Source organism: Eublepharis macularius, chromosome 3 (genome assembly GCF_028583425.1).
Source record: "Eublepharis macularius isolate TG4126 chromosome 3, MPM_Emac_v1.0, whole genome shotgun sequence".
NCBI lineage: Eukaryota > Metazoa > Chordata > Lepidosauria > Squamata > Eublepharidae > Eublepharis > Eublepharis macularius.
In genome coordinates this window covers 87,308,092-87,335,013 of record NC_072792.1, presented here as the reverse complement: position 1 = coordinate 87,335,013, position 26,922 = coordinate 87,308,092, and the positions used below count along the sequence as shown (strand labels likewise).

General features: G+C 42.1%; 1 protein-coding gene across 1 annotated transcript in view; it reads right to left on the bottom strand.

Annotated features, from left to right (window-relative positions):
• Positions 1–14,877, bottom strand: part of MAOA (monoamine oxidase A) — a 78,309-nt gene extending 63,432 nt beyond the window's left edge. Inside the window, exon 1 of the mRNA XM_054973515.1 lies at positions 14,706–14,877. Coding sequence (XP_054829490.1) covers positions 14,706–14,751 — 46 coding nt within the window. The 5' untranslated portion in view covers positions 14,752–14,877. The remainder of the gene's footprint in view (positions 1–14,705) is intronic.
• Positions 14,878–26,922: the final 12,045 nt, after the last annotated feature.

Here is a 26,922-nt window from a genome sequence, read left to right as displayed (position 1 = left end):
CCCATTTGTGGCAATGGACATGATCTGGGATTGTATGGTAGACAAAGCATTTGTGGATATGGACATGATCTGGTTTTGTATGGTGGATTTTGGGTGGCCCCATGTAAAAATCACAAGGATCCATGAGGATCCATGCTTTTAGACCATGTTTTTGCACCGTGGGAGTGCCACGAAGCGATGGGTAACTGATTTTTTTTGCCCCTTTTGTGGCAATGGACATGATCTGGGATTGTATGGTGGATTTTGGCTGGTCCCATGTAAAAACCTAGAGGATCCATGCGGATCTGTGCTTTTGAATTGTATTTTTGCGCCGTGGTGGTTCCACGAAGTAGTGGATGGCTGAATTTTTGGGTCCCATTTCTGGCAACAGACATGGCCTGTGATTGTGTGGTGGATTTGGGGTGGCCCCACTTAAAAATCAAGAGGATCCATGCTGATCCGTGCTTTTTTAGCATGTTTTTGTGCCGTGGCAGCGCCACGGATTAGTGGATGCATGATTGTTTTGTTGCTGTCTGTAGACTAGGACATGATCTATAATATGACAGCCTTTTTGTTTTGTTTTGTTTCAATATAAAATCATATGAATTCATGAGGATCCGTTTAAAAACATCTGGATTCAGCTTTTACCCACTCCCTTTTACACACACACACAGAGCCGTGAATGAGGTTTTCCCACAAAATACAGTGTTTTAAAAGCAGGTTAAAAACAGAGAGTGACAGACAGAAAAACAGCCATTCCTCCTACAAAGCCCCATTTTTTTAAAAAAGCAAAAAACATTTGGAGTGCCCGTGGTGGCTACAGAACACCCCCTTCCCCCTCCCTCCCCTCTCTTCTCCCAAATGGTGATGTGTTGCTGGCTGCTCCGTGGTTGGAAGGAAGCCCTGCTGATCAAGGAAAGCTGGACTTCCATTCGTGTTTCCAGGGCGACAGAAGGAGGGCAAACACAGCTCAGGCATTCCCTTGGCTCCGTTGCCCCAGAAATAGATTACTGGCGCCTGAGTGTCTGCAATCCGAAACAGAAACCGATCGATCCGATCAAGCCCTGAACAAGCAAACCTCCGACTGCTGGATCGGTTGCCGTGGACAGCACTGATTAGCTGAGTCCCGATGGCGCGAACGCCATTATCGGTTTTTTTTTCAAATCGTAATGCTGATCGTGCCCATCTCTACTTATTACCAATGCTAATTTCTCCACACCCACTACCCTTCTGCATACCCCACCCTATTCAATCATGCCTCCCTTTGTCATTCACCAGCTATTATCATTCGGCCTCTATAATCACTCAAGCTATAAGGACAGAAGGACTCATATTCTAGCTGTATCTGAAGAATTGAGCTGTGGCTCACAAAAGCTCATACCGTATCACTAATTTTGTAAAGTCTTATAGGCGCTACTAGACTCTTGCTCTTTTCATCATCTTTAGGTGTTATTTAAAGAACCAAATCAACTTTACAGAAGCAGCTTTATTTGTAGACACAGCAATGATCTGTTGTATTACTTTTTATAGCTTTCCTAATCCTAAGCATTCACCAACTAGGAAGAGCTTAATAAGAAATAGCAACTTCTTGTGCTTGTACAGTAACACACACATTTTTCATGGGATGATGATTACTAAAGTGTATAAAGAAGTTGTCAGTCTGTTACAGAAGTATGCTGGCTAGCTGACCCTGAATAGTAAATACTAAATCGGTCCTTTATAGCGTTATCTCTACAGCTTTCCATGGCCATAACAGTAGCTTATGTTTTCCCTTTTTTATACTCTTACAGAATATCAAGCAAGCTAACTATCAATACATCTTCATTATATTACTGCTCCATAGTAACAATATACTTTTGCTGTGGTTTACTTTCTCTGCTTCAATGACAGAAAATTTAATTATTTCTACACACAATTGTGGAATGAAATCAGGCAGTGGTCATCTTAAACTCAGCTCTCATTAGCCAAATAGGAATCTCTGTACCAAGTAAACATGAAATTGCCACTATGAGCTAGATAACACTTGGTCAACCTTAGGGATATACTTTTCCAATTTACTGTAATCTTATAATGAAATTTTAGTAGCAACAATGAACAACTTAAAGAGTCTAAAATTGTTTTAAGGCATCTTCAAGCAGTGATTCATTCTCAAAATTTCTATCATTAGGCCCATAATTGTTGGTGGTAAACCAACCATGATGACATAAGGCATGACCCAGAACTACCTACAGAAATGTTGCCACTTATAAATATTTATATAATAGGAAGCTTTTGCACACTCAGCAGTACATTAGTGGTAAATATTTTGCAGACAGATGGGGAAAAGTAGGTGAACAGAGACTTTAACATTCTGAATTGCCTTTCTTCCTTGTGCATAATGTTTCTTTCAGTCTTCTTTTTCCCACTCACTCCTACTCACCTTTTGATGATTTTGTCATCATCAGATCACTCCTCCCCCACCTTCCCTCCCCTTCTCCAGCTTTTGTTTTTATTCTTCTTTATTGCAATATTTATATCACTATATCAACATACCATTGAAATGGTAGGTATAGCAGATTGTCTGAGACTCTCTCTACACAAGTCGCCTTGGCGTGTGTTCATCAAATATAGGGAGATGCAATGGTAGTTGGGAAGCGTAGTTTAAAAAGACAGAGCTAGCAAAGATCGCTCCTCAGAGGGCTTGTTAATTTCATCTTCATCTCCCTGAAGGCTCTGTTAATTTCATCTCTCCAGTCTAAAACTGTGTGTGATTGCAACTAGAGGGCAGCAAGGAATGGAAATGGGTTGGAGCTGCCTTCCAGAGCCAGGCTTGTACCGGGAGAGGTTATAATGGGCTGAAGTTTCCCTTCTGGCATTTTACAGCCCCTTCACACAGCTCTAGTATATAGCAAAGTCTTTGCTCTGCCACTGGCTCTGTCTTTTTAAACTACTCTTCCCAGCTAACATTGCATCTCCTAACAAGTGTTCTTCATGTGTCTTGTGTTGAAAGACTCTGAGTTTCCAGCTTTCATTTAAAAAAGTAAGTCCCTAGCCCCTTCCATTGTGGAGACATGCCTTTTCCCTTATGTAGCACTATATCAGTATAACAATATTATAGTACAATTGCAAAAGTGCTGGTGGCCTGGGGGGGGGGCGGTACTTCTGGTGCCAGAACAAGCAGCGCAGTTTGAAAAAATCATAGCTGCTGCTGCTCCAGCCTCCATTCCCACAGAGGTGGGTTTTCCCCACTGGCACTGGCCTCTGCATCCTTGCTCTGGGTTGGTTGGCTCAGTTGGTATGTTCTGGTTTAGACCGGTGTAGGCTATGGATGGGTGGTGGATCTGCTGCCCTTTTAGGCTTCTCCACACAAACAGAGGCAGTGTGTCCATTTTTGGACCTTTTTTAAAAAAAAAGTAGCCCTTATATTGATATAAGCACATGCAAAAAACAAGATAGCTTTATTTTTAATTTAGGGTGGTACCAATATTACAAAAAGAAGCATGTAAGGAAATGGTTTAGTAGTTCTCAAAGTTAAAATTGTAGTATGAGTTTAATCATTCAATCTTTCCAATAAACAGGGCTCATTTTGAGGGGGAACGTGCAGGAACACAGTTCCGATAGTTCTCCAAAGAGGTCACATGTCAGGTGGCCCCACCCACCTGGTTTTTGGCCATTGGGGGGGCATTTTGGCCTGGATTGGGCCCAAAATGGCCAGGATTGGGCCTAAAACAACCAGGATTGGTCCCAAAACGGCCAGGATCGGGCTTCTTACAGGTGGTGGATCACTCTCCTGCTCAGCAGCAGCCCAACTCTGACCATTTTGGGCCCCTTTTCAGCCATTTTCAGCCCCTTTTTGCCATTTTGGGCCCAATTTTGGCCCTGAATGGCCAGGATTGGGTACAAAGCAGCCAGGATAGGTGAGGCCAGGGGGTGTGGCATATGCAAATCAGTTATGCCAATGACACACTTCTGGTGATGGCAAGGGGGCATGGCACATGCTAATGAGTTCCTGCAGCTCTTTTTCTACCAAATGATCCCTGCCAATAAGAGATGGCTGGAATTTAGAAAAATCATATTGGCATTACATTAACAACATTATTAGCATTACTGAAGACAGAAAATCTGATTTAAAAGTACCTTCTCAAACCTTGCAATTACAATATTGATACTGAAACAGGGAATCCATGATATTTCATCTTTAGCATATCAATTAAGGTATCTGACCAAGGTAGAGGATCAGATCATAGAAAGTTATTTTTCAAGGAAAAGATTATCAAATATGTATGTATGGCTTTGGAAAGTTATTACAGATATTATACATATGAAAATAGATATCAGAAATGTGTGTTCTAACAAATGGCATACAAATCTATTAGAGCATTCTCTGTCACTGAACAGCAGGCTAGATTTACAGTACAAATGAACAGCAGGATTTGAGTCTGGTGGCACGTTAGGGATGAACAAGATTTTCAGAGTATAAGCTTTTGAAAGTCAGAGCTCCTTTCTTCAGACCCAAGTAGGAATGGAGATCCCTGAGCCTTTATAAGGTGGATGGGATGTTACAAGGGAGGGCATCAGGTACAATGCACGTAAAGGCACAATGCAGCTTGATTAGATGGGAGGGATTTAGCAAAGGAAGATGTCAGGATGTATAAGTACAATGCGTTTGTAACATAGAGCATGACTGTAGACGATGGATTGTTTGGTGTGTTTAGGATGTTAACTGGAGACATTTAGATATATTTGCTGATTGGTAGGTTTCCGGTACAAGGTGGTTCTTAAGCATCTATCATGTATTTGTACAGTAGTGTCTACAAAATGTACTTTCTGTGTGGACTGGCTCATGGTCAGGTTGATGGTGGGGTGGAAGTTGCGGAAGGCCTGGTGAAATTATTCCACTGCTTCTTTCCCATGTGTCCATATGATGAAAATGTTATCAATAAATCTCAAGTACAGGAAGAGTGTTAGCGGGTGGGAGTTGAGAAAGCTCTGTTCCAAGTCAGCCATCCTTAACCCTAACAGTTCAATTCTTATACAATATTTCTCTTACTACCAATTCAATAGAATTCTAACGCTTGCTTGGCCAGACCAAGATTCAACTCTATGTACCCTGTTAAACTCCTTGTCGACACTGACAGAACTTCACCCTGGGTCCATTCAGTCTTCTATTAACCCCAAATCTGGTCTTCATCTACATTCTTTGAAGAACCCTCCATAGGGTTCTTCTGTTGACTGGTCAACAGATGTCTTCTGTTGACTGGTCAACAGCCAGTGGTCTGAGTTATGGGTCTAGATTAGTTTCAGGTTGGTAACTGTGTTGATCTGTAGTAGAAGAGTAAGATTCGGGTCTAATAGCACCTTAAAGACCAACTAGATTTCCAGGGTATGAGAGTCAAACCTTTCTCTGATGAAAGGAGCACCAACTGTTGAAAGCTCATATCCTGGAAATCTAGTCGGTCCTTAAGGGTCCAGGTTAGGTCAGTCACAAATTATTTCTTAACTCTTATATGGGTATCTATTCCACTTAGCCCCACTTTGCACTAAGATTATTGTAGCATGTCACTCCAAAATACACTGGTTACATGAAACATGACACAATCTTGGAAGAGGAACATCTTGGCATTGTAGTACAGCATATGCAGTTATCACATATTAAACAGTTAACATAGAGTATTCTATTAAGGCATCATTAAACATATCTTGTATGTTTCTCTTATAATAAAGAATTTTTTCATATATCATATTACTTTGAGCTTTCCTGCTAGATCTTTTCACTTTTAATTATAACTCAGACTTAATTCATTTTATTCTTCATTGGCTTCCATACTGCCTGATTATTCACTGGGCCTGTCCTTGAATTGCTCTGGCTTATAGAGCTACAGAGTCAAGCATTTAACTGTTTGAGTTTTACTAGTTCTGATGGGACTTGGTACCTCTAAATTTTTCTGGATTATGCCTATTAAGTTGGATACGATAGTCAATGATATCATGCCATAACTTCATAAGCATAACTAATTTCCACAGTATCTTTGGCAGAAGTAAAACTCTACGTCTGAACTGTCCAAAAACAAATCTAGATATTATGCACCAAACAGTACAGTATATAACTTAATAGTTTCTATATGATAGCATTCACAAGATACAGCTATACAACTTTTAAAACATTTCAAATTTAAGCAAAATTAAATTTTGAAGATATAGTTGCATTAGCAATTTTGGAGATCTGACTGAATAGAAAAGGAAGAGATCATTTCATACACACACACACACACACACCCAACCATATATGTTTTATTATTATTATCTATTAATAAATAACTATGGTAGGAAATGCTTTCATTTTCCATTGGTACCCACAAATTCAATAAGCCAATTATCCTGACAGTCAGATGTCTTTGAATACAGTTGTAGTGGAGTGTTATTTGGAACATCAAAGTCCTCTGTGATAAATTAGATGATCCTTAATACTAATTATTTAGAATTTGTTAGTCTCAAATTCACTTTAAAGATATATTCATTTTCTCGCATCTTTTTGATGTTGACATACTTCCATTGCATACTTCCAAAAAGCACTCTAGAGAGATACTCATTTTCTAGCTTCTTTTTTATGTCTACTTACTTCCATTGCATAATTCCAAAAAAAGCACTCCAGAAGAGAAAACATCTGCATGCAAGGACCACTTGGATATTAGATATATGATAAATACTTATGGTTCCCCGCTGTCCCAATGTACCAGGGACACATTATAGTTTCTGATATCTTTGCACTTAATCTCCCTAAAAGATAAAATATAATGATGTTTTTTAAAAATTTGTTAGCATGCAAAGGTTCACAGAGTTCAGCTCAGACCCTCAGGTCTTTAGAAGTTAAATACCTGAGTGGGCAGAGGATACATCAAATAGCAAAAACATACACAGAATACACACTGCTTCCTTTCTGTTCTCCCCACAGTCAACTTTCAGTCTTAGGAAAATGTTATGGTAAGTTTACTAACATTTTCTGTTTCAGAAGCCACTGCAAGGTTGGCTAACACAGGGTAAACAACTGTAACAAATATATGTTACTAAGCCTCTTCATTGTAACTTGGGAAATGCTGAAGAGTTGGTAAAAATATTGTATCATTATTATTACTTTTATTAATGTCCCTTAAACTGGCCCTTTCAATTAAGGGGAGGAAGAACTTCTAACTGAAATCTGTAGGAATTTGTGGGGATGTATCCAACTAAGGAACTGTGAGAGACGCCTAAGAACAAGTTGCTGTTTCCATGTCTGAATGCAGAGAAGGTGAGGTGAATCAAGTTTTTACTCCCAAATAAATGGGTATAGCACTGAGGGGTTGGGTCATGGCTCACTGGTAGGGGAAATGCTTGCATACAGAAGGTCCTAGATTCAGTCCCCGGCACCTCCATTTAAAGTATATTAGGAGCAGGTATTTGGAAGTCTGCCTCAGACCCTGGAGAGTTGCTGTCACAGTAGACAATACTGAGCAAATTAGATGAATGGTTTGACTCAGTACATTCATTGCCAAGACCAGGGCTTTTTTTCAGCTGGAACGTGGTGGAATGGAGTTCCGGAACCTCTTGAAAACAGTCACATGGCTGGTGGCCCCGCCCCCTAATCTCCAGACAGAGGGGAGTTTAGATTGCCCTCCGAGCCGCTGGAGCAGCGCGGAGGGTAATCTAAACACCCCTCTGTCTGGTGATCAGGGGGCGGGGCCACCAGCCATGTGACCATTTTCTCTGAGGGCAACCCACTGAGTTCCATCACCTCTTTTCCCAGAAAAAAAGCCCTGGCCAAGACCATCTCTTTTTCTGAATGGAGTGGGTCCAAAGCTTCCATTCTGCTAACAATGATGCCTTGCTCTAGGCAAAAATGCTATGATCCTTCAGCAGAAGCCTCCTTGCACCTGCAAAAGGCTCCCGCATTAGCCTCAGATCCAATCCACTGCCTCTTCATGCAACATGTCTTTTGTCAATGTACTGAATTCAGAAGCTGCCACAAAATATGAAACAGGCATGTAACAAACACAATGATGAATTTGCATTTTAATAATGAGAATTAACGTCTAATTATGTCTCAAAAATACTTTTTAAAAAAAATGCTTACTAAATGCCAAAGACCACATCATAAATAGGCATACCTCCCTTCATTCTTGCAACACAAAGCAATAAATTACATAGAGCAACATAGAAATTGACATGAAAGAATATTTTTGGCCTCCTACAAGTGATCATCCAGCTCTATTCCATTGCAAGAGGAAAATAATTACTTTCTTCCATTTCTATACGTTTTAAGTTGAATCTACTAACTTTTCTAACTGTAAATATACAGATCCATTAAAAACAGCTTCATTTTTGAAATGCTATGCACTAGAGCACAAGCCTGCTAAAAGTCATGTTCCAACTTTGTATTCTGTCCTCAAAAACTGAATATTTTGTGACTGACAGTTGTTACTTGGTGTGTGTGCAGCGCCAGATCGCCTCCCTGCAGGCGAATGGTGCAGGTGGCCTCACAGCTCTCCACGCTGCTTTTGCCTGCCGCGCAGGGCAGGGGGCGACCGGCTTGCCGCGCATCCCCTGCCCTACAGGGCAGGCAAAAGCAGTGTGGGGGGGGGGGGGCTGCGAGGCCACGCGCGCCATTTGCCTGCCCTGCAGGATGGGGCGGCCAGCTTGCCGCGCACCCCCTGCCCTGCTGGGCAGGCAAAAGGCAGCGCGGGCGGCCCCACAGCCCCCCGTGCTGCCTTTTGCTTGCCCTGCAGGACAGGGGGTCTGTGGCAAGCCGGCCGCCCCCTGTCCTGTGGGGCAGGCGAAAGGCAGCGCGGGGGGCTGCAAGGCTGCCCGTGTTGCTGCCTGTGCCCTCTGGCAGCCGGCCCCTGCTCCTGGCGCCCCCTCCCTGGTGGCACCGGGGGCAGACTACCCCCCTGACCCCCCGTCAATCCGGCCCTGGGTGTGTGTCTGCTCTTGGCCTGAATCCACACTTACCGGCATAGCGCTAAACTGTCAGAATGATAGTGTCTTCCTAGCACTTTTTCTGATGTCATTGTGCCATGAGAGCAGCATCGTGGCGTGATGACGTCATAAAATGTGCCAGGAAGACGCTATCATTCATTTTTTTTTTAAAAAAAAATTATTGGTGAGTACATAGTTATTACATACACTCTCCATCATACCTAATTTATTTCAACCCCCACCCTTTCCCTCCCCCCTCCTTATAGACTTCCAACAGTTTTCCAACCCTTAACCTATCTTATTACTTAACTTATTTTCCATTAAATTCTTCTAAATCATATATGTATTATATCTCTTACTCTAAGCATATTCAAATTCTCTTATATATACTCTATCAAATCCACTAATATATCCATTCTCTACATCACTGTTTAAACTGTATATTTTTGATAAAGTCTCTTAATAGTAATACTAGCTTAGGTTAATTAATAGCTAAATTTTCCCATTAATGGTAAAGTTACTTCTTTCTTCTATTTAAGAAATCACAAATTAATAGTTCTCAAACTGCCACAGTTCTCCTTTCACATCCCATTTTTTTTCTAGATATTGTTTCAATTTCCCCCAATCTGCAATATATTCTCCTGGATCAAGGTCTTTAAGTTTTCTTGTCATTTTATCCATCTCAGCCATGTACAGCAATTTGTAAATCCAATCTTGTTGGTATTTCTTGTACTTTCCATTTCTCCGCATATAAAAGTCTTGCTGCTGTAGTCATGTAAAATAACAATGTTCTGTACTGCATTGGAACATCTTCCATTCCCAAGTTCTATTTGAGGGTGCAAACAAACCTGGGAAATCTCTAGCTTGGCAATTAAAAAAGAAAAAAGAGAAGAAAACTATAATTAAAATCCGACGCTATCATTCCTACTGTTTAGCACTATGCCGGTAAGTGTGGATTCAGCCTTGCTTAGGGACATGTTTCATGGCTAAGACTTGGTAATGAAAAATGATGGCTAAGACTTGGTAATGAAAAATGATCGGGGGCTGAGCCTTGGGTCCAGTGGAGCCCGGTTTCCAGTTTGGTGTAGTAGTTAAGAACTCGGGACTCTAATCTGGAGAACCAGGTTTGGTTCCCCACTCCTCCACTTGAAGCCAGCTGGGTGACCTTGGGTCAGTCACAGCTTCTAGGAGCTCTTTCAGTCCCACCCACCTCACAACGTGATTATTGTTGTGGAGATAATAATGACATATTTTGTAAGCCACTCTGAGTGGGCATTAAGTTATCCTGAAGGGCGGTGTATTGAATCTAGTTATTGTTGTTATTGACAAGTCCCCCACTTCAAATTAGATTAATAAAACTTAGTCCAATTGGAACATCTGATTCTTGGTAACTTATAGAGACACTGGCTTGAAGAGAGGTCATTTTCAGCACACCTTCAAAGCAGTTCTACATGCACTAGCTTGTGGCAAGCAGTCAGAAAGCAATACGATACAGCCAACTGGTATTAAAGAACAGCAACAAGGCTGGTACTGTGTGTAAGCTGCCTTGGCTGATGCACCCATTCCTCTGTGTTTTGAAATACTAACAGAAAAATAGAGACCAAATAAGAGCGCTTTTTGTTCTCTTAAATTGGATCAGCTTCATAATGGATGTTTTGCAGTCCAACTATTCAAAAGTAAATCTCACCCAGAGATCGGGGTGGGGTGAGGGGCAAACTTCCATGGGAAGTTTTCCAAAATGGAAACTTGAGTAAATCTTGATGAGCTAAGACATCTGATTGAAAGTCGTCTAAAACATCTGGATTATAAAAGTACATCAATGAAGTCAAGAAGAGTTTGCTCAACCTTCACAGTTAACAATCGTAAGAGAGTATCACGAGAAGAACCAACCCGAAAGAAGTTCGTGAAAGCTAACTAACAGTCGACGGATGGACCGGTTCCAGAGAAACCGTTTCAAATCTTCTTCAAAGATGGCCTGATGTTACCACCAAGGATGTTGACGCTTTTCCTGATGCATTTATGTCAATATGATGATACTCTTCATGCGTCAACCCCTCTCTTTCATGAGGACCTAGTACAACAGCGTGGAACCGGTCCATCCCTCGATGGCTTGGTTGTGATTGGATTGCTCCTTCCTGGTTTACTTCACCTACAGCACTTCAATAGACTATTGAAACAATTTGTGAGGCACATTGTGCTTGAATGAACAATTTCTTGCTGCAGCACCTTGCACTTTAAGAATATTATCCATTATTGCACCTTAGAAAATAAGTATTAGATATTTATCTGTAAACTTTCAAGGAATATTTATTATCCTCAGCAAGGCATAGCACGTAGCACTTTATTCTGACCTCTTATAATGAGTTATATTGAATGATTCTTTATGTGGCTGTGGTGATGACGTGTGGCTTGAATTGTATACATTGTGAACAATGCTTGTTACATGATTTTTGAAACATTAATTACATGGGATTGAATATATAAATGGCTTTTTCATTGTTACTGTTAGTTAGCTTTCATGAACTTCTTTCAACCTTCACAGTTGGCATTTTCCTATCAGTTCGTATCCCAACATATTTTTGTGATTTAACATGTCCTAAATATAGACGTGCCTTTATGTTGGCATGTCTTAATGCTTTACCATCTGCACTGTTGTCAGGTAGAAATGCTAGTATTCCATACTCAAAGAGACTATGTAATTGTGACCTTAATCGCATCAAATCTATTGACACATACTCTTTAAGTTGCCCTGAATTTTTAAAACAGACAAGAGCTCATTTCCCCCCTAATTAGTAAGGATTTTGCTTCTTCAACTGCTGAGACTTCTAGGCTACTGAGCAATAAAGACAGATGGGTTACATATAGAGTTGCTAGATTTTTGGCTGCTGTTCTAGAAATACAGAAACATCCTAAAGCAACTGCATAAACTTTAATATTATGTGGGTAGCTTTTATTAATTGCCTAAACATAGACTCTCAGCGGCTGTTCGAGACCACTGGGTTGGAGGAACAGTAACAGAAGAGAGAGAGAGAGAGAAGAAAGAAAGAAAGAAAGAAAGAAAGAAAGAAAGAAAGAAAGAAAGAAAGAAAGAAAGAAAGAAAGAAAGAAAGAAAGAAAGAAAGAAAGAAAGAAAGAAAGAAAGAAAGAAAGAAAGAAAGAAAGAAAGAATTTTTTTCTGGAAAAAAATCAGTGATTTATTTTTCTTTGGAAAGTTTTTCATTCCTGAAGATTTACTGCTTAATAAAGTTAACAACAATAAATGAGTGCCATTCCCAATATAATATCAAGTAAACTAGACAGTTTCAAAAGTGTAATTAACATTTTTCAGATGATTAACGAAGAACTATGTGAGAAAGCACATAATCGTTTTATCAATTTATATATGCAGGCTCAGGCGGATAAAAAACACATAAAACAATTCAAATTAAAAAATTCAAATTAAAAAAAGTTATGAATTCACTTGATTGGCTGTGCTGGTAAAACCAAAACCAAATCCAAAATTCTTATTTATATGTGTTCTCTCATACAGTGGAAGGATACTGTAATCACCACCAATTTGGTATGGAATTAGCAAATAATGCATGTGATGCCTTTTCAGGGCTATCTTCTTAAATGTAAACAATGTAAAGGAAATACATTACTGTATTTTTTTTTACTTTTTACAAATATTCTAATAAAAATAATTTCCACATAAAGCTTTGAATGTATTTGACTATATGTTTAAATCACACTTGATTACCTATTTTCTTAATCATATATTTCAGCTCAAATATTTGTTACTATGTGGACATAAAATTAACAGAGATCATTTAAAATTTTGTTTACTAAATACAAGTCAAAATAAACTTGCTAAATTGATCATGCAGTATTTAAAGCATAAAAAGTTCTGATTCATATTTATCTGGAAAACCCACATTACTGATCCCTCCAAGTTAAAATTGGGCTTATTTCTTGTACATAAATGTGTACAGGACTGTAAACTTGATCTTTTTTTCTGTTTTACAGCTTTGCTATAACTATATTTTGAATAGTAGAAACGTTGGCTGTCATTAAGTGCTGTTTCTCAAATGAGGTTTGAATGACAAAGGTGCTCTCTTTGGAACACCCATTTAGCTTTGAAAATATGTAAAAGCTGTAGCAACCAATCTGTACTGGAGATTTTAAAAATATGGAGCAAAACTCTATAAGCAGCATGAGGCTTTGCTATAAGTAAATCATAGTTCTGATATTACATTTCCATCAAGTCCCAGAAATAATTATGAAAAAATGCACCACTGAGTTTGTCTATGTATATGCTGCTTTTTGACCTCCTTTGGCAGAGCACAATAAAAAAAACACCCATAAAAGTATGTAACATAAAGCAATAAAACGTCAGTCAAAAATAAATTAATTAATGAAACATCAGTCACTCATGGAACACTAACTGTGACACCGCATGTCTTTGAAACACAATTTCAGAACTTGCCAAGGAAGTGAAATTAAATGTGCAAGGCCTAGAATACTTTCCTGGGAGTAAGCCCTACTGAATAGAACTGAGTAGGATTATGAATAGACTGGTTTAGGACTGCTGTCACAGCCAGAGCCTTAGGTTCCCTATCTATGGAAAAAGTTGCATGCACTGGCAAGCATGCCACAGTTGGCTGTAATTTACATATTCTGAGTATTTATTAAATTTATTTGGATTTTCCACATTTTCAAGTGTATTATAAACACTGTGCACATATATCCGAGCAAGCATAAGCTCTTGGGAATCTGGGATCCTCCATTTTAAAAGAGCAAATAATTATTTGCTAGCTTTAAGGAAAGGTGCTAGGAAACAGTTTACCAAGACAATATGCTGTAGCCCAATACGTTTCAGATTTAAATTCTTCTTTAGGAGCATCTCTGTGTATTGCTTTTGCCTTTGTTCCCAAAGAAAGATTTAATGCCCCCCCCAACACTTCTTCATAATAAAATTAAAGAAGCCAATCATGCTTATCTGAAGCAGCAAAATAAAACAGGAGTCAAGTGCACTTTAAAACCTGTGTTGAAATGCATTTCGTTAGTCTTTAATAACAGTTATTTAATAACATTTTTCTTAACATCTCCTCAGGTCCTCTCCTTTAGCTACACCTGGGCAGGAGTGTAAAACAGAATGGAAGCAGCTGTATGTCCAGTCCAGCCTCCTGCAGAGGCAAGACCTTTTAATGAATTGTCCAAGTATGCACTTTATGTCACCTTTCCCCAGACCCCGTCGAGGCAAATGGAAGAGGCTTCAAAGTCCATAAAGGCAAGACAAATAGTAAAGCAAACTGCAGCACATGATCTTTTTTTTTGTCACATTCTTATACACCCAGTCCAGAACAGCTACCATTTCGAGGATTAGGCAGTTCCGAAAAGGGTGACTATCACCTATGAACACGAGTTAAGGAAAATCCACCTGTCAAAGTTGTGGGTGATACCTTGGAGGAGAATGTAGTGTCCGAGCTGGGACAACTAATCAGCTTTAGATTTCATTTAGCCCCTTCTTTCCCACACCGCAGCTGTCAGATGGGAGGAAACACTTGTTAAGAACTCCCTATAGCTCAGTCTTGGTGTTTTTGGTGAATAGCCATTTTTTTAAAAAAACGATTAAAGAGGCTCTGCTTGAGGCTCAAACAAGCCCCGTCAAATTCGCGGACTCCCACGATTCACCCTCCACCCCCGGTGGTCTCTTCTGACAGCGAGGAAACTCTGAGGGGGAGCGGCGTCCGGCTGGACAGAAGCCCCGAAAGCACTGTGGGGCACTCAGGGCAGAAGTCCGAATGGCGGGCACTGACCTGAGATTCCTCCCCCGACGACGACCACATCGTACTTGTTGCTCATGGCTGTCCCCGGCGCTCGTCCTCTTATCAGCGCGCAGCAAACGCTTGGCCAAAGCCAGAGCCGCAAGTCCGGCGCCGCGGGAACGGGAAACTTCCTTAGCGGGGTCTCCCTGGAAGTCGCTCCGCCTTCCACCGCCTCCAATCGCGACTCGCTGGAGGGCGCTCCTTTGGCTGCGGCGAGGAAAGGTCGAGTGCGGCCAGGCGGCCAGGCAGCTTAGGGGCGGGGCAGGAGGCAGCCGGGTCCTGGGAAAGGAAGCCGGAGAAGTTCTCACCGGGCGTGAAAGGCGCTCGCTTGGTGCTGGCCCGAGGAAGCCCTGCTTTGACGGCCTGCGCTTATGCCCCCTGAAGGGCCGTCAGCGGCGAGGGTTGGCAAGAAGGGATCTGACGAGAGTGCTGGAGCCTGGCCTGTGCCTTTTGCGATTCACTTGCTGTGCTGGGGGTAAAATAGAAAAGAGTCCAGTAGCACCTTTAAGACTAACCAACTTTACTGTAGCATAAGCTTTCGAGAATCACAGTTCTCATCGTCAGGTTAGTCTTAATGGTGCTACTGGACTCTTTTCTATTTTGCTACTACAGACTAACACAACTAACTCCTCTGGATCTATGTGCTGGGGGTGGGTAGGTGGGCAATGTAATCCATTTAAACTTCTGTAAGGACAATGGGGGGTGGGGGTGGGGCATGTTATGACTGTACCTGAGGCGTGGTTATGGGTTTTTAAAAAACCTACAGGTGGTCTCTTTTTGATTGCTGCACTTGTTTTTCTAGTGGAGTTTTTTTTAAGGAGTACATTTCAGAACCTGAACTTCGAGGTGTGAGGAAGGCCTGAGGCTACAGTGTGAAGGACACTTCCAGGACTGTGGAACTTGCTTCTGAGAAGATCTTCTTAGAACTGTTCCCTGAAAAGGGTTGTCAACCTCCTAGTGGGAGGTCGTGAGCAAAGCTTGGGCTGCAGTACTGTCTCTTACCACTCTGCTTCATCATTTCAGGTGGAAGCTCTGTTTAATAGGATGCACTTTAATTTGCACAGCTAATCAGATCTCCAGTAGCCATGACTCATGCTTGCATGTTTGATATTCCCGTTTCACGGGAAGCAATTACCGTGAAACAGGAATATCAAATATGCAAGCATGAGCCCGTTAACACCCACATGATTATTAACAAGACTTTCCACTGATTGCTACAGATTGAAGGACACTGTATAGCTTGTTTCATTGTGGTGACCTAATGTTTTGTAATACACTACACTGTATTGATATTACATTGTAATTTGGTGGTCCTGTGTGTTTATACATATCAGGATATTTGAGCTTTATCATTTGTGATTCATTGCTCTAACTGTGTGAAGAAACAATTATTATTTGTGATTCATTGACTGTGATTTTATTGAATACATTATTTTCTGTACATTGAACAGTTTGCCTTTCTTGGTTTTCACCCGATAGCTGATGATTGGCAGGCAGTGGCAAATCCTTCAGTGATCACTCACTACTGGCAGGCACCCCAGGAAAATGTACAACAGATGTGCTCCCAGTGGGGCATAAGTACATCACTTCCTGAAGTGACATCATCACGCTGGCTGAGGGTGTGCTCCCATGCTTCTCTGAGACCAATTTTGTCCCCAGATGGGCTGAATTTGCCCCATGCAAAGTGCGGGAGCACTCCCATGGCTGGTGTCATCATGCAAGTGCTGGAAACAAGACTAGAGGGAAGCACAAGGTAAGTGTCAGATTCCTCCCTCCTGCTGGGAAGGTATAGGGATCTGACAAGCCTAGGCCAGCACTTCACGGCATGGTCTGCCTGATAAGGGTCAAATCCACATTCACCCATTACCCGCATGTTTATCGGATATCTTCCGTTTGCCTCCAATCCGCGATTTTTTCCTCTTTGTTCACATTCCTGCTTCCAATCCGTCTTTCTCGCGCATCCCTCCAGTCACACGGCTGCTCGAAAACCGCTTTTTTGGGCAGGACCTTTCTTTCCCGCCCATTTTTTAAAATTTTTTTTAGCGCACTTTTCCGTTATTTCGATCTTGCCTTATAAAGAAACATCGTTGAAGATAATGATGCCTCTCTTTCCCCCACTGACAGCACTGATGGCTCTCTCCCATTTCTTTTTTGGAAATTTGGAAGCATGTGGGAAGCTTTCGTGGGCATTTCCTATGCAGGACAGTTCAGTGCCTGAATTTTACTGAAGTTTCACTTCCTTGGAGTGTCATTATTTTGATATTTCATAATTTTGATATTACAGTAATATAAAATAAAAAAATAAAAAACAGTTTAAAAGGAAGTTTCGCGAGTCCGTTCTGAGGGTGGATTCACCCCAAAATGATTTTTCAAACTGCCAGATTTGAGTCAGAAACAGCATAATCAATAAATCCAATGCTATGAAGTCAAAAACAGTCTTTTGCAGACCACGGAGCTCTTGCAAGTTGAATCAGCCAATAGGAACTCTCGGAACGGCCGGAGAGACAGGAAGGGGGGTAGTTTTTAAAAAAAACATGTAAATTGCGCATTGGCCCGTTCACGGCCACCGTGAAACTCCCGTTGAAAACCTGTGACCACATATTCGGGAGAAATGCGAATGAAATGTGTCTGTTTAATGAGGTAATATGACCGGCACTCGGGATTGCGTGGGGAATGCGGGGAACATGCGACTTAGAATGAGTAATGTGGATTTGACCAAGGTTAGGAAGTTTCCCACTCTCCTGGTTTTCTGCAAAGCTTGTGTTGAGGTTGAATAACATGAGAGATAAGATTGCACCCTGAGGAACGCTGCAAGATAATTCCCATTCTGGGGACAGCTGATCTCCGACGGCAATCCTTTGAGTCTGTTCCATGAAAAATGGTTTAAACTAGTCCAAGGCACATCCTTTGATGCTAACTTCTTGTCTCTGAATACCTTAACAGGATGGCATGGTCTACTGTGTCAAAGGCTGCAAATTGATCCAGGAAGAGCAGTAAGGAGGCATGGCGTTTGCCTATATTCAGATGAAGATCATCCACTAAAGCTACTAGAGCTGTCTCTGTCCCATGACCAGGTCTGAATCCAGACTGAAAAGGATCCAGAGCACGTTATGCAAAAAAACATGGAGTTGGTCAACTACTGCTTTCTCTATCACTTTTCCAAAAAAGGGAAGATTAGAGACTGGGTGATAATCAGCTACATCATTTTTGTCTAGGGATGCTTTTTTAATTAGTGGACAGTGCCTGTTTGAGCAGCCAGGGGAAGTGATTGATTTACAGTAGACCTCAGTGGAACACTTACATGGTCCTTACTTGATTTTAACAGCCAAGGTAGGCAAGGATTCAGCACACAAGTAGCAGCTTCCATAGATGTCTGGATCCTGTTAAGATCTGTCATTGTAACTGGTTCAAGGCAGTCCATATGTGTACTGTGTATTAAGCATTTCTTCCATCTTGACTGTATTACAGCTAGCATCCAGAGCAGAACAGAGCCTATTTGTGTTATTTTATCAGCAAAAAACTTAGCAAAGGCCTCACAGCTAATTGTCTGTTCTTGAGACTGTAAAGGTTCCAATTTAGAGGTTGGAAGGTGTCGAGATAACTTAAACAACTGGGATGGCCGTGAACTAGTTGATGCAATGGTTCCTAAGAAATGTTTCTTTGCTGCTTTCATTTCCACTTCATAAGTCCTCCAATGGATTCTGTAGCATGCTCTATCAGTTTACGTGTGAGTTTTCTACCAGTGTCTTTCTAGGCATATTTCAGCTCTCTTTAGGTCAGCCAGCTCTGTGGTAAACCATGGGGTTGGCTTCTGTTCCAAGGGCCAGAGGGGTCAACAAGAAGCAATGGTCTCAATAACTTCAAAGAGCTTTGCATTCCACACTCCTACAACAGCTTCCATAGAACATATGTCTGGAATTCTAAAATCCTCCAAGGCATTTTGGAATCTAGAAGGAGCTGTGAACCTTTGTGGGTGAATCATTGTAACTGGACCCCGCCCCCCTGCGCGCATATTACAGGGTGTTGGGGCCATATTAACTTTTGCCTTCAGCAGATGATGGTCTAACCATGGTTCAGGTCAAATTGCCAATGTTGAAACAAGACTTTCCCTCAAAGGCTCAGCGCAAAATATTAAGTCCAAGGTGTGACCTCTTTAATGTGTATGGCCTTTCACTATTTGAGAGAGGCCCAGATTTGCCAGGGAAGCTAAACATTCTTTTGCCGGCCCTGTCTTGGAACACTCAGAATGGATGTTGAAGTCCCCCAGTACAATAAATCTAGATGTCTCCAACACTGTGTAATCCATCTAAATAAATAAATGTAAATAAATAAATATTCTAACCCAGTCTATGGGACACTTTCAGTTACTTGTCCTTAAGTCATAAAAACATTCAAGGCAGCTAGCAGACCTTAAAAACAAACATAACATAAAGTTATATGAAAACTAAACAATCTCAAGGTTAGCTAAAACAATAGCAGAAATAGCACCAGTGATAGATTATAATCCTAAATATAGTCACAGCCTTTTAAGCCTGTATGCATCAATGGATTTAGAAGAGTGTAACTCTGTTTAGGACTGGACTATAATTCAGCCATCAATTTTATTTATTATTTATTTGATTTTTATACCACTTCTCTTTGAGAAAATGCTTGAGGTAGTTAACATCAATAATCACTTACATTCATTAATATCAGCAAAATGTAATAAAAATCCAATAAAATCCAAACAGAACACACAGCATAATACAAAGTACATAAAACCACTCTAATCCCAGCCCTAGACTATATAACTCTACAGATAAACATCAGTAGTACAGGTAATTACAGTATACAGCAAGTCAAGAGCCAAAAGTACACTGGAATAGCTTTAAAAGATCTCTGAAATGCCAACAGCCCCTGCTGGGCATGAGTGTCTTCCGACAATGAATTCCAGAGAGAGGGTGCCATAATTGTGAAAGCCCTCCCTCTGGTGGAAAAATGTCATGCTATCCTAGGTCCGGAAGCTGCTAGCAAACCCTGCAAAGATGAACAAAGGGGGAGAGTCATATCAGAGAGGCGGACCTGAAGGTATGAGGGTCCCAGACTAGGGGTGTGTGCTTTGGGTTTCTGATTCAGCTTTTTAATCCAAATCTGGCCCAATTTGGAAAGATTCGGAGTTCCTGAATTGGCCCCATCATTGCTGAACCGATTTGGGAATCCTGAAGGAAAGCTTCCCAAAGTGATTTGTATCACTTCGGGAAGCTTTGGGCAAAGCAGCAGCAGCCACAGCACTTTTCTAGCTGTTTATATTTGCAAACAGCAAGAAAAGTGTCAAACTTCCTGCCCCGCTGCTTCCTGCGGGGTTGGAAGTTTGAAAGCAACACTTTTCTTGCTGCTTGCAATACTTTTTCTTGCCACTTGAAAGGTAAGGACCAACAAATTGAACTGGATTCAAAGACTAATTGGAAGCCAATGCAGCTACCTCAAAATTGATGTTATATGAACTGACCATAGTGACTTGGTCAACAATCTAGCAGTCGCATTCTGGACCACCTAGAGTCTCTGAAGCATCTTCAAGGATAGCCCTACATAAAGTGAGTTGCAGTAATCTAAACAAGAGGTGACAGTTGCATGAATCAACTTGGCAAAGTCAAGCTGAGCTAGATATGAAGAAAACTGTTGAGCCTGGCACAGATGGAAAAACACAGTTCTAGCCATCAGGCACACCAGTTTGCCCATGGAAAGTTTAGAATCAAGCTGAGCCATCCCCCTAAACTTTTCCATTAGCTGGACTCCATCAAATAATGGGAGTGACAAATTCCTGATAGCTTAAGTCCTCCCCAGCCACATGACCGCAGTTTTCGAAGGATTTAACAGATTGTAACTTGTCTCTCTTAAACCGCAAGTACAAAAATTGAAAAATATACAGAAAAAAATAATTCTGCATGTATAGTACTAAACTCACAGGTTAATAATATTGTGCACATATAGCACCTAAATAAGTAATTGCATTGTTTTTAGTTAGTAGTTGGTTTTTTGTTAGTATAAAAATTTGTAATGTAGGGGTAGTAGTTGTTGTGGGTTTTCCGGGCTGTATTGCCGTGGTCTTGGCATTGTAGTTCCTGACGTTTCGCCAGCAGCTGTGGCTGGCATCTTCAGAGGTGTAGCACCAAAAGACAGAGATCTCTCAGTGTCACAGTGCCTCTCAGACTGTGACACTGAGAGATCTCTGTCTTTTGGTGCTACACCTCTGAAGATGCCAGCCACAGCTGCTGGCGAAACATCAGGAACTACAATGCCAAGACCACGGCAATACAGCCCGGAAAACCCACAACAACCATCGTTCTCTGGCCGTGAAAGCCTTCGACAATACATCGTAGGGGTAGTGATTAGTGGGTTTGTAAGCTGCCCTGGCTCACCAGGCTCCTACTAAAAAAGCAGAATAACAATAACAACAAATAATATTACAAGACCCAAATCTTGCTCTTCTACTACAGCCCAACATGGCTACCCACCTAAAACATACTATGAAGTCAGAGAGTGTTAAAAGAAGATTTTGCAGGCCTGGGAGGAGGCTCCAAGCTTGCAATAGCATGCCAGGGCAAGAATCCAGGGCTGGATCTACGGTTGCCAGCGCCCAGGGCAACCGCAGTCAGGCTCTACACGTGCGCGTGCTCCTGGCACTGCGTGATGACGTCACTCCTGTGACGTCATCACGCTAGGGCGCCCCCCGCCCCCATGGTAAGCTGACTGTCCCGGTGCACCGCGGAGCTGGCAGCAGTGCAAGTGACTCGGAGGCTGCCTGTGCCGTTCACCTGCCCCGCAGGACAAGGGGCGGCCAGCTTGCCGCACGCCCCTTGTCCTGGGGAAAGGCAAACGGCACGGGCGGCCTCCCAGCCATCCATGCTGCCTTTTACCTTTCCCCAGGACAAGGGGCAGCCGGCTTGCCGCGCACCCCTTGTCCTCCTGGGGAAAGGCGAACGGCGCAGGCAGCCTCCCAGCCACCCGTGCTGCCTTTTGCCTTTCCCCAGGACAAGGGGCAGCCGGCTTGCTGCATGCTCCCGGGGCTGGCAACTGTGCCCGGTGCCCCCTCTTTGGCAGCGCCAGGGGCAGACTACCCCCCCTGCCCCCCGTTGATCTGGCCCTGCAGGAATCTTATGAAAGAGAAAAAGAAAAAAAATCAGTTCACATGGAGTAGAGGAGTGGTAATTCAGGGTTTGTTGATGCATTGCTAGAACATAAATAGACCATTCAAAGGTACATCTGTTCATACGTGTTAGATGACAAGTTTTTTGCTATATTTTACACACACGTCACATGCACCAAAGGATGCCCACCTCTGGTTCACCCTAAACTTTGCCTCTCTAAAATCAGCATAATTGTATGTAATGGTGACTGTGTGAACATTTAAACATTTTCTTCTAACCAAGAAGATACCCTTTCCCCCCTTCAGCCATTAGCAGCTGAACAGTTTGTGCTATTTTAGCAGGTTTATAGCCAAACAGAAAAATAGCAACTATTGCTCTAGCATGGATATTAAGTCATCAGTTTTTGCTTTAAAAGGCAACAAACTGGAATAAAAAGAGTTGCTTGCAGACCATCAGTATTAGACTCACAGGGTGACAAATATGGATAAAGAGATGCCTGTGAATCCAGATCCATTTATTTGTATAAAATGTTTTACATATTTTCTATCAACCTGTAAGTGAGCTTGTCTATGGGTTTGGAGATCTGAAATTGGCTTCCTTTATGATTTATACAACACCTAATTTCTCTTAAAGAAATAATCTTTTCACCCTTTTGACACCTTCAGGCATCTAGTGAAATAGGCTTATGCCACAATTTGTTTGTCTTTAGTGTGCCATTTTACTAATATGGAACTAAAGCTGAGAGTAAACAACATGCCCAGTACCAGACAGAAAATGGTTAACTTACTTAGAATTTGAAATCAGGGTTCTGAGTATTAGAAATTAGTTGTATTTCATTTTGGTAGAAGAATTACTTAGAAGCATTTGCCTCAATGTACAGCATTAGTCCTCAGACAAATTGTAGAAAGATAAAACTCACAGTTTATTGAGGTAGATTCCAGCCATAGCAATATCTTGGAGTGGAGAGAAAGAGTCCTAATGTCAGTCCAAGGCAGTTAGGTCCCTTCAAGTTCTCCACAGTTAACACACAGGTGTTCCAGTTGAAGCAACTTTATTAGAGATCCATACAGTTCAAGGTGTTCACACAAAGGCAGCAATTGGCAGAAGTTACTATTCAAAAATGAACACTACAAATTATAGGGAAACTTCCCACCCTTTGGGTCCGTTGACATTCTGGCATAAAACCCCAAAGAGTTATGTGGGAACTGATTAGTTTAGGCTAGACAGAGCACAGAATGAAATCACCACAGTCTCTGAGAAAAGATACATTGCTCACTGCCCACAGCTTGCTTCCAAGGACACTTGCTACAAAAATGAAAGTAAAAACTTTCAACAGGTGACAGACAGCCCCCACTGGCTCAGTGTATATACACTCTCAGATGATTTATACAGAATACAGAATACAACCTTGGCAAACAGTTATAATCAGCACAAGATACATAACACAATATTGGCAGGTATGCTGGCATACATGACACCTAATCTACAGAGTCACTTGCCCTATTAACACATCATGGCCAGAATCTAGCAGCAAGGCTGCAGGCGGGTCTGTGGATGAGGCCCTCATGGCAGGAGCTCTGAAAAACACATCCTTCTCTTTTGGAAGACCATGAGGCAAGAAACGGAAAATCTCCCAAGAGACACAGAGACAGAGGAGAAGTCAGCAGGCATTCCCACCTTAGGTAAAGAGAAGCAGCTTACTATCAAGAGAATTACACATACACAGAGAGAGACATGCAGTGCCCCCAATGTCCAAGGCATGCTGAGTTGCCTATTCCATCACTGAGGACAGAGTATGAACTCAGAAGAGCCATCAGTTTCCTTGCATGTGGGAACTCAGTCAGGACTCTGAGTCTGTGCAACATACTAATTTGATTTTTAAGACATTGCTCAAGCATGGAAGGAAAGGTATAAACCAGGGAGTATTGCTTCTGAAAAAGTCCAGATACTTTAGAAGGGCTGACTTGAGAATTCTGCTAGCTGGATTGATCTATATATTTTGCAAATCTGAATTATTTAGAACAGCAGAAGTTTCACTTCTAACTGCCATAGGATGTGAGACACATCTTGAAGTTCAATGTGCCATGGTAGTAAATTATGTTGTGTTCCTGTGAAGGCCTGGAACCCAATGTGCACTTAGCAGGCATGTAAGATTTCTTTTCCTGATAAGAACCTCATTCAACTCTTAAGGATTCTGATAATTCATTCTGCTGTCTTTCTGGTTCCTAGAGAGCTATTCAATTTGTCGAAACATTTGCTTCTTCAACATTGTTCCATTTGCACCTTTCTGACATAATGAAAAAAGCACTGTCATATCACAGGAAATAAAATCTTCCATAAAACAGATACACTTTAAAAAAATACACTTATGATTGGTTGATGACTGAGAGTGTTGGCGGAGTGAATGCAGTTTAGACTGAGAGTGGAGAGCAAAATTTCAGTCAAGAGAAAGAGGCAAGCTGTGTGCAGCCTGAGTAAATTTAAGCAGTTCTGAGAGAAAGTCTGAGTCAGGGGAAAGCAGGCAAGCTGTGTACTGCCTGAGCAGTTTATTTTCTGTGAAAAATATTTAGTGAGGAAACGAGAGGCTAGCTGTGTGCTGCCTAAGTAATTTTAAGCATTTCTGTGAGAGAAATATTGAGTCAGAGAAAGAGGCTAACTGTGTGTGAAGCCTTAGAAGGGATCTGTGTGAATGAGTTTAAATGAAGTAACTTTAAGAACTGAGAACTACTTTTATGAAACAGATATGCTTCTTGAAAAAGTAAGTTTATTTTGTTTTTGTTATTAAAAAAAACACTTAAATATTCTTTTCTGTTCCAGTTTTCACTTTCTCTTTTTGATTTGTTCAGTGTTCCTATACAGATTTTGTGATACTGTTTCAGGACAGGGACATTTTAGTTCTTTATGAGTTCTAAAAATGTAAAGTACATATTGGCACATGTTAATGGCAAATTATGCAAGTTTCTAGGCTTTATACTGCAGAGAAATGGTTAATTATTACACATCACATCTATACTGCTTACTTATATTTCAGCATTATTTCCATGTCTTTGGAAGGTCGTATTTTACAATATCATTAAAGCAATCTAGTATTTTATTGATAATAAACAGGAAAATGGTTATGAAGTTGTAAAAGAATGTGTTCAAAGTTCTTAACACAGTGAGAGGCAGCAAGTTGACAATGTATGCCAAAAGTGAACAGATAAACAGTTCATCTGCAACTGCCATGAGAATCGACCTCAGCAGCTTTATTTCCAATGTGAGTTTAAAAGTTTACTCAGAGCAACAGGGTGAGGCAACAAGGGTGAAGTGAAAAAAGTTCCTGGTCACATTCTGGATAAGAGTGCAAATGGTCATCATAGGTTGTACAACTGAGGATTATTAGAATAATATTACATACATATACTTTCATCTTTGTTCTGGGCTGGAGTCATTAGTAGAGGTGGGCACCAACAGCAATATGAATGAAAAAAAGCCATGAACAGCCCAATTGGTTGTTCACGAGCAAGCCGTTTGTGAGGCGCAATTTTAAACGAACACGTGGTCGTCACAAGCCTCGTTCGTTGCATTTGTCCGCTGTTCGTGAAACCAGACAGTCAGGCGCCTTGAATCAATTACCTTGGCAACAGAGGCAGGGACTGCCTGAATTCTGTCTGCACTCCTTCTGTTGCCCTGGAAACCCCAATCTAAGACCAACTTAGCTTGATGGGCAGGTCTTCCTTCCAAGTGTGGAGCTCCAAATTGGTTACATGGGAGCAAAGACCAGGGGGGAGGGAGGGGGAGGGGGTGTTCTGTAGCCATGGGAACTCCAGTCTCATCCCTGCAACCCCTGTTAGGCAGTTCTGACTGCCAACCACAGACTGCTTTGCTCTATGCTTTGCTCTATGGGACCTCTGGTTATAAAAGGAAGTGTGCTCCAAGCTCTGGCTTTCTGTTTCAGCAAGCAGTGGAGTGGGAGAGAGCTGTTGCTAGCAGTTTGGGAGAGAGACAGGGAGAGTGCATTGGAGATTGAATTTTTGTGTGTGTGGTGGGATAGGGATCTATCTCCTCTGGTTCCAGGGCTGCTGCCAGACTCTGGGGTCAAGCTCAGTAGGCACCTCGACTGAGGGCTCACGCTGATTATTATCAGTGCCTGATCTGGTCAGGTTTCTGAGAGTGCTGGGCTAGGGCTCTAGGCTTCTGCCTGGCTCTGGGGCCAATCTCAGTGAGCACCTCAGCTGAGGGCTCACGCTGATTATTATCAGTGCCTGATCTGGTCAGGTTTCTGAGAGTGCTGGGCTAGGGCTCTACCCCCTCCCTCTGGTTCCAGTGCTGCCTGGCCCTGGGGCCAAGCTCAGTGGGCACCTCGACTGAGGGCTCACAGTGTTCTCTCCTCATTCCTTCTTAATTCTTGTTTGCTGGCACAATGAGGCTTCAGGTGGGGGCCAAGGGTGGTCATGGGGGAAGTGCAAAGATTGTTCCGGTTGCCACGCGGGAAGCAGAACTGGGCGGGGCTCTGGGGCAGTAGAAACTCCTGCTCCCCAAGATTCAGCTGTGGGGGCTGTGGAGGAGGCCAAAGAGGTCTTGCTGCTGGGGGAAGAGGATCTCTTTAAACTTTTTGAGGAGGAGGAGGAGGGCCAGGGGTCTGTAGATGAATGGTTGGGGTTTGATGAAACATCCATCCCATCCCCATCCCAAACTTTCGGTGCTATCCCTGCTTGCAGTCCATGTCTCTCTCCATCTCACGGTGCCAGCTCTGCAGCTCAGCCTGTAACCCTTCATCTTCCTTCCCCTGGAACAGTTAGTGGGCCACATTTCAAGCTCTCCATATGGAGGCACTTTCGGGCCCTTCCAAATGACCCCTGTATGGTGCAGTGCCATGTCTGCGATGGCCTGGTCCACAGGGGCAATGACCCAAAGCATCTGTCGTTGACGGTCCTGAGTAGGCACCCGAAGGCCACCCAAGCCTGTGGTCTCCATCCTCGCCCAGTTAAACATCCAGCGGGGGAGAAAGAGGGCTACCAGCTCTTCTGACCAGGGATCAGTGGGACGGTCACCGGAATCCACACTAAGCAAGAAGCCTTGCCCCAAGGCTGCTGGTGGTG